Source organism: Phalangium opilio, unplaced genomic scaffold (assembly GCF_054372755.1).
Source record: "Phalangium opilio isolate 3A_F unplaced genomic scaffold, DU_Popi_V2 ptg000031l_1, whole genome shotgun sequence".
NCBI classification, from domain to species: domain Eukaryota; kingdom Metazoa; phylum Arthropoda; class Arachnida; order Opiliones; family Phalangiidae; genus Phalangium; species Phalangium opilio.
The window spans coordinates 9747304-9764131 of record NW_028324158.1 but is presented as its reverse complement, the minus strand read 5'-3'; the positions used below and the strand labels follow the sequence as shown (position 1 = coordinate 9764131).

General features: G+C 38.3%; 1 protein-coding gene and 1 long non-coding RNA gene across 3 annotated transcripts in view; one reads left to right on the top strand and one right to left on the bottom strand.

Moving 5' to 3' along the window:
- LOC149690502 (uncharacterized) overlaps positions 1-1488 on the bottom strand; it is a 285407-nt gene extending 283919 nt beyond the window's left edge. Inside the window, exon 1 of the long non-coding RNA XR_016383752.1 lies at positions 1364-1488. This is a non-coding gene — a long non-coding RNA (uncharacterized LOC149690502). The remainder of the gene's footprint in view (positions 1-1363) is intronic.
- LOC149690501 (uncharacterized) overlaps positions 1-12451 on the top strand; it is a 148064-nt gene extending 135613 nt beyond the window's left edge. For both annotated transcript variants that reach the window (XM_089870088.1, XM_089870089.1), the window contains one exon: positions 9648-12451. In XM_089870088.1, the coding sequence (XP_089726214.1) occupies positions 9648-9996 (349 nt within the window). In that variant the 3' untranslated portion in view covers positions 9997-12451. The remainder of the gene's footprint in view (positions 1-9647) is intronic.
- The last annotated feature ends 4377 nt before the right edge of the window (positions 12452-16828 follow it).

Sequence of the window (16828 nt, the reverse complement as noted above, 5' to 3'; positions counted from 1 at the left end):
CCATTTCCCTCGACACTTGGCGTAGTAGTTGCACCCCATTTCCCCCGAACACTTGGCGTAGTAGTTGCACCCCATTTCCCCCGAACACTTGGCGTAGTAGTTGCACCCCATTTCCCCCGAACACTTGGCGTAGTAGTTGCACCCCATTTCCCCCGAACACTTGGCGTAGTAGTTGCACCCCATTTCCCCCGAACACTTGGCGTAGTAGTTGCACCCCATTTCCCCCGAACACTTGGCGTAGTAGTTGCACCCCATTTCCCCCGAACACTTGGCGTAGTAGTTGCACCCCATTTCCCCCGAACACTTGGCGTAGTAGTTGCACCCCATTTCCCCCGAACACTTGGCGTAGTAGTTGCACCCCATTTCCCCCGAACACTTGGCGTAGTAGTAGTTGTCCCATTTCTCATAGCTAACCCTATCCATCGACAATATACCGCGTGACACTCTTTACTGGTGAAGGCAAAAAAAAACCCAAACCAAATTAAAATTAAAGTGTACATTTAGATAGAAACATCTAATTATATCTCCTATTCGATTTAAAACAAAGCTAATAAAGCCACCAACGCTTTCTCAATAATTAAACCAATATTTCGACGTTAATTAATATGGAAAATTATTCCGATAAAAGTAATTAATTTTGGTGGGCTAGCTGAAGACTTGCTTAGCCCTCTATAGTGCTTCTCTATATATATTCCTTTATAATAACGAAAACTTTTACCTATTATAAAGGTAACCTAGAATGTCTGGGAACGGAGCCGTGTGTTTTAGATATTAAATTCATTCCCCCATAACCCCCCCCTCCCTTTCATATAACATAGAGATGTCGGACATTTTCCACAACCTTTGGAGTTTATTCGTTAATGTAACACTTCAAAATTTACTTTATTGCTTTTTTAATAAAATCCGTTGGCAACTATCCGACCCCATATAAGCACGCGCTGGTAATTTCGTCCTGGCGCTACCGATAATATCTTATACAATTACCTTTAATAAATAAATGGGTTTAATACCTTAGCTGCCGAAAAGAATACCATCCATACCCCAGTCCGTTGAAAATTGGGTTTGTGTCAAACTAATATAAACTATTTGCACTGTAGAGTAATACCAGTATAAGGCGGGAGTTTGTGGGTGAGGGGGGGGGGATAAACTTAGGGTCCGTAGGATGAACCCTATCCTATTTTAATTAAATTTTATACGTCTCTATATGTCTGTATATAATCACAACCTTATAATACTTTATATAAGTATGGGCCCAAAGGCTATTTATTGAGAGCTCATACAGTGGCGTCTTCTGGCGGGTCCATTTGTCTACTGCAGGCTCTGATTGTTGTGGAGTTCGGTTCGATTCTGTTCCAGTTTTTACGTATAGGGTGTTTCCGCCAGAGTAAAAAGGGGGAAGAAATAGGGGGCGAAAACCGGTTTTCAGGGGATGTCAACATGGCGTCCTAACTTGGCCAGAGCGGGCAGCCGGCAAGGGGAGAGGAAAGGGGGAAGGTAACTTGATGCCACGCGCAAAGACCCTATAATACTCGTTTTTAGTATGGCTAGAAATTATATATTTATTATGATCACGCGGAGGAGCGCCTTCTGACGGCGGGTTATCGTTATATACCATATAACGGTATCTCCTGGTGACGGATTTATCTTAAACTGAAACCATACCGCCGTCTGTGATCTCCAGCTCGATCTAGGCAGAGAAATCGCAGTCGTTTAAGTTTTTAAAAGATGAACTTGGATGGCGCGGAGATCTCTTTTGCCTGCTCGCATGAGCAATGGCGATAGTGTAGACCCATACTTACGGAAGATATTATAGGGCTATGATAAATATATATATAAGGAGAAAAGTAATATGCCTACATTGCAGTTATCTAATTTAGGAATAACGCGCGGTAGCTTATATTATATAAGCTAAGCTGTTATATAGATTGTATTATCAAAGTCCTCCCCACCTTACCTTACCTAACCCTCCTCTTTATATTATCCCTAAGACCCCCTCCTCCTTCCCCCTTCTTTATTGCTTGCCCTGTTAAGAATAAAGCAATATATATTACGTATGGGGAAGGTAAGGTTGTTGGAGGAAATAGCAAAACGTTGATTACTTGTTACAATGGGGTTGCTTTCAATCATGGGTCCCATAGACGTCTCTAGATGCTTCTCGCCAAACGAAATTAAACGCGTACCCAAACTTATAGAGCTAAAATATACGTATAGTAGAGGGCGCTCGATAAAGCCTGACAGTCCGTTCGCTCTCTCTCTCCCTCCCTCTCTCTCTCTCTCTCGCTCTCTCCCCTCGGGTTTAGCTCTAGCTCTGAAAATGATTAAAGACAAGTTTTCATTCCCCCTTATCCTTATTGCTCTGCCACCTTCGCAACATAGAGAAACGGGTCTCTTGCCCAACAAATTGAAAGCTAATAAAACGCCAAAGGTGGGGGTGGAATTCGACTATACCCCCCATTCCACACTGGGTTTTCGCGCCTCTTTTCTTGCCTTCGGATGGATTATGACGTAACAGCTTGTATGGCACGCGCTACACCGCTTCTCTCCGCGCACACCCCCAAGGGTAGGCAAGGCAAGGGCCCTCCTTAAGTAATTAAGATCGTGGAAACTACTGACTGACTGCCCCGTGGTTTTTATTTTCTATTTCTGCATGTGCATTGTGAAAGTATTGTCCAAGAGGTATGCGCATTGTGGAAGTAAAACGTTGCCAACCGGAAGTACTTGGGATAGCCTATAACTCAAACGGTTTTGGGGACGTGGAAATTGTAATTGAGTGGGCATTGTGAAAGTGTTGTCCAAGAGATATGCGTATTGTGGAAGTAAAACGTTGTCCACCGGAAGTACGTGGGATAGCCTATAACCCAAACGTTTTTGGGGATGAGGGAATTGTAATTGGGTGCGCATGGAATTTGTAATAGAGTAATGACAGTACTGCGTATGCAAACGTCATACCCTTCTGTCTCTTAGCTCAGTGTCATCCCCCCTACTGGGCGCGTACAGTATCCCCTCTTACAAGAGCGCGCCCAGATGGAGGGATACACAGTCTACGCCCCTCTCTACCGTCATTAGTCTATTGGCTTAGGATAAGCACAACTTACAGTCCATAGTAGTACTGGGTAAACAACCCCTTTTGAAATCGTCACAAAATAGTTACAATGAACCAGATGAATACTCTGAGAAAAAAACACACATTTGGATGAATCACCAAAGTAATCGGGGAAAAAACTAGGTTTAATTGAATTGGTGGCCAATTTTCATGACTATAGATGTCGGTTTTAACTTGAATCCTCATTTAAAAGCTTCTGCTAATCTATGTTATCGCTTCTTGTTCATCAAGGGACGGAAACCCTTAGGGGGGAACCAAAGGGGGAATAAATAACGAAATTGGATGGAGGGGGGACGGGTTGGTAGGTAGGTAAGAAAGAGGGGCTTAGCTCGGGTATTACCGAATGGCGTCAAATATTAATTTACGACCCACTTCCCTTTTATATCATTATATACGTTGGTTGGCAGTGCCATCTAGGCGAGCCACCTCTAAAAGGTTCTCATCTAATAACTCTCGCTCTTCGCGGCGTGTGTAGGTTCGTATTATTGAAGCAAACGAAACGTTCTCGGGCCTTTCTGTTAGCGACGGAGGACGGGGTTCTAGCCTTTGGAAATAACGTCAAAAGGGTAGTGGTGGTGGTGAATTGAATCGAGTGTTACAGCTGTACAACAAGCTACCACTGACACATAGGCAACTAATACAACGCGCCTAGCGCCGCCTATGAAATACTGCAACCTATATTATTAGAAAAGCTTCCCTTGAAACGTATATTTATAGCTCTTATATTTTCAAAATGAAGGGCAGCTAATACAGAGGAGAGGGACAAACCTTTCCACCCCATAACCTTTTGTATGACGAGAAATTAATATTTTGCCATATTACTATCCGACCCCTTTGACTCTAATACGCTTTTCTTCCATTAATTTTCCAGCCAACTTTCCTCGATAAAATCCGATATACGAAATAATAATATATATATATATATATATTATTTTTTTTATTAAAAATCTCTCCCCCCCCCCCCCAATGACAGATTCTATCGATTAGCGCACCCTGACTTTTAATAACACAGGTGGAACCACCCTACTATAATATTTCCGTTGCATTTTCATTGGTATTTCTTGAGTTTAGAAATTTGGTCAAAAAATAAATATTAATATCGTGAGATTGAAATCGCATATTTATTATTTTCAAAATTAAATATATTTAAGGTGTGATCGTGGAATTTAAAGAAAAACACAGTCTTGTTTTATTAACGAGATAGTCCTATTTCTTTATTATTTTTCATGGTGATTACATTGAAATTGGTGTATTTTAACCTTCAGAAATTTAAGGTTTAGTAACGTACTAAAATTCGTAAAATTCTCAATTAAGTAAATAGATGGCGTTACTTAACAAACCCCTTTTTTAAAATGGGGCTATCGTAGCTCCATCCTTCACGTTGTAACGATCAATTCAACAAGGATGCAATAATGGTGTATATACCCCTTAAAACTCTTACAGAAATTTTCGCAACTAAGTCTTATATGTAACGTTAATTCTTACTTTCGCAGCAGGAAATAGTTAAGAAATTTTTACGAGAATGTAATAAGAGTTACGACTCTAGTGACATCGGTCAAGGCATCCTTTCCCTCCTCCCACGCCACCCCTTTTTCTAGGAAGTGTAAGTTAAAGCGCGGTATCTAATTACTTATCAGACCATCCCCATCTACCATAGTAATTTTAATCAAACCCAGGAAGGGCTTGCTCGCTTGATTCGGGACACTCTCGAACGCGGCAAAAGCCCTCGTCGTAACTGGAAACAGGGTTCACCTCACAAATACTATACTAAAGACTTAATAGCCTATAGCGTAGGGTGAAGTAGGTAGGTTGTCGGTGTGTGGCGGCACCTAGTGAGAGAGATTTATAGCGCAAGCAACGTACCCCCCTCCTTCCCCCAATCCCTTAAACCGAGTAGCAGCGGTTCGAATTAAGGTGAGAGCCAATCAACAGATTTGTTCCGAGGTATTTTTCAAGCTGCAATATTCCTCCCGTATAGACTTCTCTTACTTGTAGCATAAGTTTAAAACTAAGCCCCTATAAGTCTATATTTGATTGATAATTACCAGTTCAAGAAATAACTACGACGTCGATCATAAAAACCATTAATTCTTCGTTAAATAATACAACTGTTCTTAGTAAGTTACATGCCAGGAAATGTGCTATTTCTATTGTCGCCTTGCTATTTATACAATTTTCATTATGATAAAAAATTTATGAAAAAAATAGGCTAGTAGTATTTTTTATCTAATAGATACGATAATGTCTCCATGACGTAATAATAGACAGTCGTACTGAATTGAGATGTTTCTGTTTTTTAACGTCACAAAAAGGATTGTGGTTCAATTCATGTTTGTGTACCAGATGCACGTCCGTCATCTGTGACGTGTAGCATCACATGACGTCCCTTTCGCGAATCACGACGGCGCGATTCTACCACGTGATGTATGTACATTCGAACAAGCTGGTCAAACCACAACTAAATTCGTTCATATTCGGTACAGATTAACAGATGGCGCCAGTCTCCTATCAACCCATGGGGGCGAAAATGTTAGATGCTATTTGCATCAGTCTCTTTTACGGGTTTATCCACTTATGCTTGCTCGTACCAAATTGTTTCGTATTGGGAGAAAGGTGCGGATTTAGGGTGTGAGCAGCACTCGGGGGGCGAACTTGGAGGTTGATAATAAGGATGGGAGAAGGGGGGGGTCTATGTTGAGAGAGGTAGGTAGGTGGTGGTGCCGGGAAGGCCCAAGCTAGCGCCGAAATGAAATTCCTTGGGCCGGCGTTTCTTTGCGAGCGGCTCTCAAACCCCCCTCTCTACCCCGTCGTAGGCTGGGACGTTTATTAAGGGACCACTGGTTTTAATTAAACCTTCATACACACGCGGACTCCCGAAGCCGGAGAGGAGCGACCTCCTTCCACACCACCCAACCCAACCCAACCCAACCCATCCTCTCTCGCTGTGCTATTTCAAAAGGAGAAAAGGGGGCGCGAGATTCGATCCTGGGGATCGGTTTCGAGAGATGAAAGTTTAGTTTAGTGGATTGCCCAGCCTGCAGAACCCCTCCAACGCTGCCTCGTGTTCAGCCGGAGCAGAGCCGAGCACTCTTATATAACTCGAACCTCCCACATTCATCCAAAGCGCGAGAGAAAACTAAGGCCCGGTTTAAAATGGGTGATGAACGCGGGCTGGGGTGGAGTGGGGGTATGCACTAAGGGGGGGGGCACGTAAAAGACCAATAATTGCACTGACACAGATCAATTTAGATTATATTTTTTAAAAACTGACAAAACCGTTCCATTTTTCGGCCCTACAGGGTGTGTGTGTGCCCAGTGTTTTAATCTAGACGACATTTAGAGTCGAGTGCAGGCACAAAATGTGGGATAACCATCTAACTATGGAAAATAAATAACTTTCTGGTCATATTATTTGCTATTTTGTTATCAAAATTCTCCAAAAATAGCCTCTTGAGCTACTTCAGGGTTCATACAAACCTGGAGAACCTGGACATGTCAGGGAAATCATTTGTTGGTTAAAAATTCAGGGAAATCATGGAAATTTGTGAGGCTGAAGTAAATTTGCGCTCCAATGGGGCTTGCTCCAATTAAAAATAACCAACTCCAATAAAAAAACCACACCCGCAGTTACTAGGTGGCCTTGCACCCTGAAATATCAGGAAAACTTGATTTAAATTCAAACTAATTAAGTTAATGGTGAAAGATCACGTGACGTAACTAACGATAAACTTAAAATAAAACCACAGTGCACGTATGTACAAAATTTATTAAATTATAATTGGTGTGGTGAAGAAAACCGATTTAGTTAGTCGTAGCCCGCTTCACACCCTGTATACACCCACTGGCCCAGCCGAAATTGACTTTTAGGCGAAACCACCACTTCCCTCTGTACCCCAAGCCTCTCTTTGAAAGCTTTCCCCATATCCCATACCTTAGCACGAACAAATATAATTAATTCTCTCTCCTCGTGCATATAATATCGTGTGTGTATGTCGCGTAACGCCAGGCACGGTAAATGGGATGGTGTGGTGGTCTCGTGTATACATTTAAATTGAAAAGCGCGCGTTCACTCTCTCTCTCTCTCTCTGGGCTCGAAACGATGGGCGAAAAATAAAGAATAATATTTGGCGTACATGAACTTTAAAAGGAATTTCATGCTCCGAGAATTTTCGGGTTAATTAAAAACGTAACTTGTAAAAGATAAAGTAGGTGGCGTTACCTCCCTTTTACCCCACCCGTTTTTAATATATCTTTCCCCAATTTCTGAGCTACTGAGGCGCGCGCGCTTCGGCTTGGCTTGGGCGGGGGTGTCTGAACTGAAGCCGAGAGATGGGAAAACGTTTTAAAAAGGAATTACTTTTAATCCAATAAAGAAGAAACTAGCTTCTCCGGGATGAAAAATTTCTCTCTTTATTTAAGGAATATTGCTTTCATTTTAATATCCCTTAAAATTTGATATACACCATTGAGCAAAATAATTATTTTTTGAAATATTTGGAAATATCTCGTCTGCAGTGTCATATTTGGTAGCCTCCTATTTTCCTCTCAGTTGGACACTTCATTGTAACGCACTCTTGATCGGCTATTTTGCGAAAGTTCCGTCAGTTTTGCTAGTCAAAAACCCATTCCATCAGCTGCTAACTTCGTTTTTACGCACTCTTGATCAGTTTATTTTAATTTTTAAAATTCGTCACTGTAGTGTAGTACTTTCCTCAGCTGTATACTTCAATATTTATCACCTCCTGATGAATTTCCTTGTAAATTCGTTAATTCAATGACTTTAACCCTTTTCCTTAGCTGCACACTTCATATAATATTAACTCTTGACCACAAGTTAGGTCATTTAAAAATAAATTAATAATAAAAAACCAACTTAAAATTAGTCAATTTCGAATTCAAAAATATGAGGGGAAAAAAATATCTTTTGTTTGATTGCAAGAATAAGTTTTCTTTATTCCATTATTAGATTGAACCTTGGAATGGTTTTATTATGATTTTTATTAAAACTCGATTTTGGAAAACGATTTTTCAAGTGACGTTGGTAATTTTTTAATCGATATATTTTAATAAAAGTTTCCCCCTTGGCTTTTCTTGTCTTCGAATATTTTTTTTTTCACATTCTATATTTTTCTTAAAAAAAAGTCTTTAAATTTAAAAAGAGGCCGCCACCAGAATTGGTTCCACAAAATTAATTAAAAGCAATTTTTCTATGGAATTTTCGCCTTTCTCAAAAGAGGAACTTCTACCCCCCATAACCAATTAACCTTTAACGTCTTGACGGACTCAACTCCCCATCAACGGGGCGGCAACGTAGTAAAATGATGACTTAGGCACTAATGTGATGAGCAAAGAATGTCAGCCTTGTAGTTCGAAATTTATTTTGTATCTTTTAGACCTAAAGTAGTTCAAAGCAATTTTATTGACGATAATGTGTTTTCGTTTGGGGGTGAAACAAACTGTTAAAATATTCTGTGATGTTCAACAAGACATCCCTGGTTTCATCCATTCCAGCGCCTAATTACTTTCTGTTATATCTATTTGCCTCTGGTTTTACTACCTATATCATAAGTTTGTAAGATATGTTCCATAAGTATGACGCTACCTATATAATTTCGTAATGCTACTGAGAGACTTGCAGCCCTCGAGCTAGTTCGAGAACGACGCAAGCGAGAATTGATTGGCTATATAGGGAGCTAACAGTTCTGACACTAAAACGTCACACCCTTCTATCTCTTACTGGAGTTTCATCCCCTAACGGTTGGAAGCAGTATTCTATGCGCAAAAATGCCTACCAGAGGGGGCTGCATGACGTCAGACTCTTTCCCGTAGCCAGTTGTTAGCTCCCTATACTCGGTTAATTTTGCAGGACTTACATCTTCCCATTTAGTCTGAACTTACTAAGCCTTTGACAGCAGCGCCTCACCAGGCGTATGTCGCTTTACCTCGAATCTATGACCTACTTCAATCACTTCATGACAACCTCCAGTTTGTAACGAATAACAAACTTATGGAAGGAGCATATCTTATAAACTTATGCTTGTAATATCGTTACGGGCTGTGCGTTTTTATTATCCAAAACGTTTTGATTAAATGAGGTAGAATTAAATACGATGGAACGAAAGGGGTATATTAAATTAATTATATTCAAGCCTATGGGAAAGTAAAATTATTTTAGGGAAATTAGCTCTGGCATTTATTGATGCTATATTCCCAAACTCATTTGTATTAATAAGAATAATTAGTTTCAGTCAGCCAAGCTTTTATTTGTTATATTAGTTTGCAATTATATCGTTGCGATCCTTTATTTATTTATTTATTAATTAATTAATGAATACCGCGAATTCTAGTCGAATTACGAAAGGGTTTATTTTCTAATACGCGTCTAAAATGGGAACTGATTTTTGGCGGAACGTGTTTGATGAAAGGAGAAGTTAATTTCATTATGTATGAACCTATTTTCACGCGTAAATCGTTTAATTTTTAAATTTATTTATTTGTATTTCAAGTAATGACCACTGTTTTTCTTTTTTTTTTTCCTTCTCAGGATTTTCGGCAACAGCGGAGCGTGCAGTGCGTGTGGTCAAATGATTCCGGCGTCGGAGTTCGTGATGCGGGCCCAGGCCAACGTTTATCACCTGAAGTGTTTCGCGTGCGTCAAGTGCCATCACCAATTGGTGGCCGGTGACCGATACAACTTGGTCAACGGCAGCGTCCTATGCGAGCAAGACTGTTTGAAAATTTTAAAAGGAGGTGGTGGCCCCGGTGGAGGGGGCGGAGTCGGGGCGGGCGGGCCCGGCCTACATGGTGGACCTGGATCGGGGCCCGGTGGCAATACGGGCACGGGTGTCCGGAAAAATGCCAAAATGAGAGTTAATAACGCCATCAAAGTTTGATTAAATACCTTTGTTTTCTTTTTCGGTTTAATCGTTTATTTTTTACATTACGTGTCTATATATATACAAAACAATGACGTTTATAAAACGAACGCTATAAATACTATACATAAAACAAAAATACATTTTCCCCCCCACTCGTTTAAATTCGTTAATTAAAATTAAAACTGAGATTGCGAGCAAGGAGATTATTTTTATGATTAAAAAAAATCAACAAATGGACGCTAAAAGAACGGATGGTCGTTTTTTGTTTTTAATTTTTACAACCAGTACGGTATTACTTGTTAATTATTATTATTATTATTTAAATAATTAAATTAACTGGCCAATGCTTACTTGCGCAAAACGCGAGTGATTTGCATCGTGTTAAGAAGGGGCACCTATCAGAAAACTTGAGTTGATTCTAGCTAAATTCGAATTAAGTTTAATTTAACCCTTGAAGACAGACACACTCAGGGTTAAGACGTTCCCTGACTGTTTTTAAAATGGGCCAAAGAAAGTTATTCAGTTATTTACAATCAATCTATTTAATTAATAATTAATTTCAAATTTAATTTCTATCGAAAAAACAATTTAAGAGGAAAATTTCAGGCTTCAATTTTACTTTTTTTTATTTTTTATTCAAATATTTAAAATTTTTTGAATTGGAACCATTTTTAAAGAAGGTATATGCGACTTTGACGCGAGATGGCACTCCTGTCGCGCGCGTGCAAAGGCTTAGCTCGTGAGTTTTTGTGAGAAAACTAAATCGTTTATATCTTCTTTAATATTGTAGATGGATACATAATTCCAATTCGAAATTTTAATTATTTTTTATGTTTATTATAAGTAAAATTCGACCTCCTGGAAATTCCCTTTAACATACTCATGAAAGAAAATTGTTTTGGAAAAAAAAAATTTACTTTCAACCAATTAAAATAAAATCCCAAATTGAGAGTATAGGCTAGTTTACTCATTACAATTTAAATGAAAGTAATTGCATCACGGCTTACAGGGTAAATATTTTTGATTTTTTTTTTGTCAATTAATAAATTAACAGTTCCCCCCCCGTCAACTCGCGTTGGAATTTTGTTTATACCTTAAGTTATTAATTAATTTTTTGCACTAGGGTTTAATTAATATTTTGTCTAATCGTAATTTCCCCAAAATACAAAAATTCCGAGCCATTTTAAACAATACTCTCAAATCTACGCGCGGGTAGCTTTGGTTGAAAATATCCATTGTTTTTTTATCATAGTTGATTTAGCAGCTAATCTAAATTTACTTGTGTTCTTACAAATTATTTCACCATCAGAAATTTATGTGTTTAAAACTAGCAGGAATGAATAGTTGATGGACACTTCATTTTTGGTCTATAGATACTTTGCCCTTATTTGTTATGTAAAAATAATTTGACCAAACTTTACTGATAATTTTTTCCAAAGCAATTCCCTTTTTCGTCTAATACCAACGTCCATAAAAAATGGGAGCTCATAAATAATTAAAAGGTGCAGACACACATGCCACTAATATCTTTTATTTCTTCATTTAAATTAATTTAATTTAAATGAATATTTTAATTTAATTTTAACCGGTTGTGAAGGATCATCGGTTGTGCTATAAAATGCCTAATTATTACTAATAATTTTTAATAATTATTAATAAAACACAAAATAAAAGCCATAACAAAAATGTTAAATTATCGCGTTAATTTTTTTAAAAAAAAGGCGCGATTTGTTTTTAAGTTTAATATTAATTAACGTACATTAATTTCGTCCCGTCATTATTACAAAGCATTAATTAAAAATTTAATGCTAATATTTCATTTTAACCGTATTTTCTTGAATCATAGCAATACGTAACATATAAATAAACACAGAATTCGAACGCCGACAAAAATGGACGTTTAATAAAAAAGTGTTTATAACTTTTTTGTGAAAAACAATTCAGACACAAGATTTCCACTTTAAAGGAGACAAAATGAAAATTACAAGAAAACAAAATGTAATGCACCCCTTTACAAAGAAGAAACGTCTTTATTTCGGTTTTTGTAAAATAATAAAAAAATTATGAGATTCGAATGAAAAAAAATACATCGGCCAACCAGAAACATTGTAAAATACATGAACAGCGGGTCGGTGTGTTTACGAATCTTGCGCGCTGTGAATAATAAAAAATGATACAAATTAAAAAATTGAAAGTTGAACATTGCGCGCAGTGACCATACTTGTTGACATTGTTGAAATAATGATAATAATATTGTAGAATCTAACCTTAGAAGGAGTAACGTTAAAGGTAGAAAAAAAGAACAGGTTTTCTATGGAATTTTACGCCTTCTAAGGTTGAATTCTCCTATAGTAATGATGATAATAAGAATAATAATAAAAAAAACCATTACCTACTTATTCGAAACAAACAAAATTTCATTTTATCATAATTTGTTTTGTATAAAAATAAAACAACTTTGAAAATGACAGTGTGTTTTTTAATTTTGCTGTACATACCAGAAATACACGGTTGGTTCGAAGTGTGGTGGCGGTGTCCATAATGTTGAGAAAGCCATGACAAGATTAGTTATTGATACACTCCGAAACGCGGGAAGTGTCCGATGTACTAATTCACTGTCCTACAGTATTAACGATGAATTTATATTACGATGGTATTTACCGATATCACGACGAAAACTACGCGACCGATGAGTAGGTATATAAAAACGTAAATAAAACTACGCGTAACACACGGAGATGAACCTCTACCCCACGTCTGACATCGTGTCAAATCCGAAAATAATAACAATAGTAGTTATAATTGAGCTCTTTACTAACTGTTTCCCGTAGCGCGATAAGCATTTCTAACCTCCGAGTTACTGATAACACCGGTTTATATATATACATTGGTGTTGCGCGCGCAGCCATAATAGTAAACTTTGAACCCATACATGACACATACTTATTCAGAGTATGATATCCTTATGATGATACGCAAAAAAAAATAAAAATTAAAAAGCAAAATTTACAGTTATAGAAACATTTTCTTTATAGTTCTACAAATATTTTTAGCCAACTATAATCCCATTAAAGTTTTACAAAAATCTTTCTTTTTAAAGTAAGAATAAGTAGAATTTTGAGAGGAGCATTCGGGTTCAAGGTTGTGTAAGTTTAAGAGCTATTTGAAACGTCCGAGAAATGCCATTTGCCATTATACAATCTTTTCCCGCTAATGGACCAATTGTTACGTTTAGTTGGAAGGGTGACTGGGTAAGTGGAAACTCGAATTTATTAATTTCTAGGATGAAAATCGTTACTAGTTTAGAATCATTTGAGAATCGAATTGAGATTTTTGTGATTTTACTTCTTGTCATTGGTTCAAAGACATCCGAACGTTCTGATTGATCATGTAAGTTATTTCTGGCTTGCACTAATTAATCTAATTAAATTGAGCTTTAAAATTAACCTAATTTCGTTGAAGAGTCACAATTTCTTCATACTTAAATTTACTGTCCCTTGCAGAAGATAGTATATCCCTCAAAATAAGGAATCACACAGATTCTAGGAAGTGTTATATAAATTCTTAGTAGTTGGGGGTTGTGGGGGTGGGGAAAGCTTTTAGTTAGAGTTACTTCCAGCCCCATTTCATCCCCTTTTCAATTTCTAAAACTTCCTTCAGCTGCAAAACCAGAGTTTGGCTGCTTGCGCGAGAGAAGCGGACGGAAAAGCCCAAACTACAGTGAGCTCAGAAACGAACGCTTAAAAAATGTTTCAGATGGACGTTTGTCGACTTCAAATTTGAACAAAAATTATAAGAATTACAGTGTTTGTTCTTTTCAACTTGATCCGTGACAACGATAATAAAAATAGAGTAATTTTAGACTTTCAAACGTAAACAATCAATTGTATTTGTGGATTTATTTATAAATATTGTCACTAAAACTTTTATCGATGTGTCATAAATGGTTTCCCCGTGCTTCGCCCCAATGAAGTGTTATTGTTCTATACTTTTTTTAGCCATAGTGAGCCCTCGCTACTATAGTGGCGCTTCCCTTTGTTTGTTTCAATCAGAAGCACTCAAGCTGTCGAGTAATAGTTGGACATTTCAGAACCATCCAGCGCCAACTCTGTTTAGAAAAGAAAAAGCTAAAACCAAAGTTTTCTGTCCACAATAATTCTCAACTCTATGCCATCGCGTGAACACACGCGCTTTCGAAAGGTTTCAAAAACCTTTCCTTTTTAACCACATCGTAGTATACCCGAGCCGTAGTAGTAGTAGTAGTTGTGACCGGAGTTTTCGCTTTCGTTATAGTTAGTTTTTAGCTTAAAAGGAACTCGGTAGTACCTCAACCCACCGAGAGGTGGAACTGAACTCGGTTAGAATTTTATTATAATTAAAAATTTTCCAGGAATCGAACCCGGGTCTCTAGTTCACTAGTGCCAGGATCTAATGCTAGAGCTCTTTACTTCTAGTCTCATCCAACTTCTGGTAATATTAATGTTTAGTAAAGTATGGGTCTGTTAAGGGGCTTATAGCATCAGCTTGTTCAAGCGACACAAAATAAAAGGTTTTTGAATCATGCTCTTTTCTCCTCCAGATGGTGATCTATGTCACAACTTCAAGAACTCACGTCTAAGGCGCAAACAAGGACTGGACCCTTGGAATGGCATCTCCGTTTTAATTGCAGCAATCATCATCCAACAATGGGGAGATTTGAACGTGGACGCTCTGTAGTCTTGGCCAGAACTTACAATATTTATTGATACTTTAAAATGTACTACAAATAAAATAAAGATTAAATTAAAGAATCAAATTTTTTATTGCTTTTCATCACAATAAAGTTACACACATATATTTATGTAATAAGCTCTCAAACAATGTACCTGAAACATAGAATGTAGAAAGAAGTTAAGAAACACTAGACTTTCACCGACATATAGTATCCGTTTACCAAGGAGTGTAATGTTGTTACGTTAGTAAAAATATTCATACGAGATATATCTTTGATAATAATCACGTTATATAAAGGAGTGATTCGAAAGTTTATAAATTATACTTCATTCAGACATGAATAATGAACGGGTTAACTGTTTCAATTGATATCATGATTATCAAAAAAATGTTTTCTGAGAAACTTGATATTTAAGTTCCACTTATAATTATTATAATGCACCGAAAGAGGTGGCGCGAATGGTATCGCACTTGACACTCACACTACCGACCCGGGATCGAGTCCCGGTGAGGGAAGTGGTATTTATATTAAAATATGGCTATTTTAAAAGACACTTTGTGTTTTGATATTTAAGTTCCATTTATAATTATTGCAATAAGCCGACAGAGGTGGCGCGCAAGGTAGCGTAGTTGGAAGCAACACCGCCGACCCGGGTTCGAATCCCGATGGGAAGTGGCATATATGTTAAAATGGTGGCTCCTTTAAAAGATACTTTGTGCTTTGATATTTAAGTTCCATTTATAACATTTAGAATGCACCGTAAGGGGTGGCACGTTGGTAGCGCATTAGTCACCCACACTGCCGACCCGGGTTCGAATCCAGGCGAGGGAAGTGGTATTTATTTTAACTGGTGGCTTTTTTACATGACACTTTGTGCTTTGATACATAAGTTAGATTTATAATTACTACAATGCACCGTAAGAGGTGGCGCGACTGGTAGCGTACAGGGCACTCACACTGTCGACCCGGGTTCAAATCCCGGCGAGGGAAGGGGCATATATGTTAAAATGGTGGCTCCTTTAAATGATATTTTGTGCTTTGATATTTAAGTTCCATTTTAATTATTACAATGCACTGCAAGAGGTGGCGCGAAAGGTAGCGCACTTATCGTCCACACTGCCGACCCGGGTTCGCATCCCGGCGAGGGAAGTGGTATTAAAACGGTGTCTATTTTTAACGACACTTTGTGTTTTGATATTGCGCAATTGTCACCCACACGGCCGACACGGGTTCGAATCCCGGCGAGGGAAGTGGTATTTATATTAAAATGGTGGTTTTTTTAAATGATACTTCGTGCTTTGATATTTAAGTTCCATTTATAATTATTACAATGTACCGAAGGAGGTGGCACTCACACTACCAACCCTTGTTCGAGTCCCGGTGGGGGAAGTGGCATTTATATTAAAATGGAGGCTGTTTTAAAAGACACTTTGTGTTTTGATATTTAAGTTCCATTTATAATCATTGCAATAAGTCGACAGAGGTGGCGCGCAAGGTAGCGTAGTTGGAAATAACACCGCCGACCCGGGTTCGAATCCCGGCGGGGAAGTGGCATATATGTTAAAATGGTGGCTCCTTTTAAATGATACTTTGTGCTTGATATTTAAGTTCCATTTATAACTTATAGAATGCACCGAAAGGGGTGGCAAGAATGGTAACGCACTTGGCAATCACACCGCCGACCCGGGTTCGAGTCCCGGTGAGGGAAGTAGTATTTATATTAAAATGGTGGCTCTTTTACATGACACTTTGTGCTTTGATATTTAAGTTAGATTTATAATTAATACAACGCACCGAAAGAGGTGGCGTGAATGGTAGCGTACAGGGCACTCACACTGCCAACCGGGTTCGAATCACGGCGAGGGAAGTGGTGTTTATATTAAAATGGTGGCTCTTTTAAATCACACTTTGTGCTTTGATATAGAAGTTTCCTTTGCTTGCCTGTTGTACCAGTGATGTGGTGGCGCAGTTGGTAGCGCACTTGTCACCCACACTGCCGACCCGTGTTCGAATCCCGGCGAGGGAAGTGGTATTTATATTAAAATGGTGGCTCTTTTAAATCACACTTTGTGCTTTGATATAGAAGTTTCCTTTGCTTGCCTGTTGTACCAGTGATGTGGTGGCGCAGTTGGT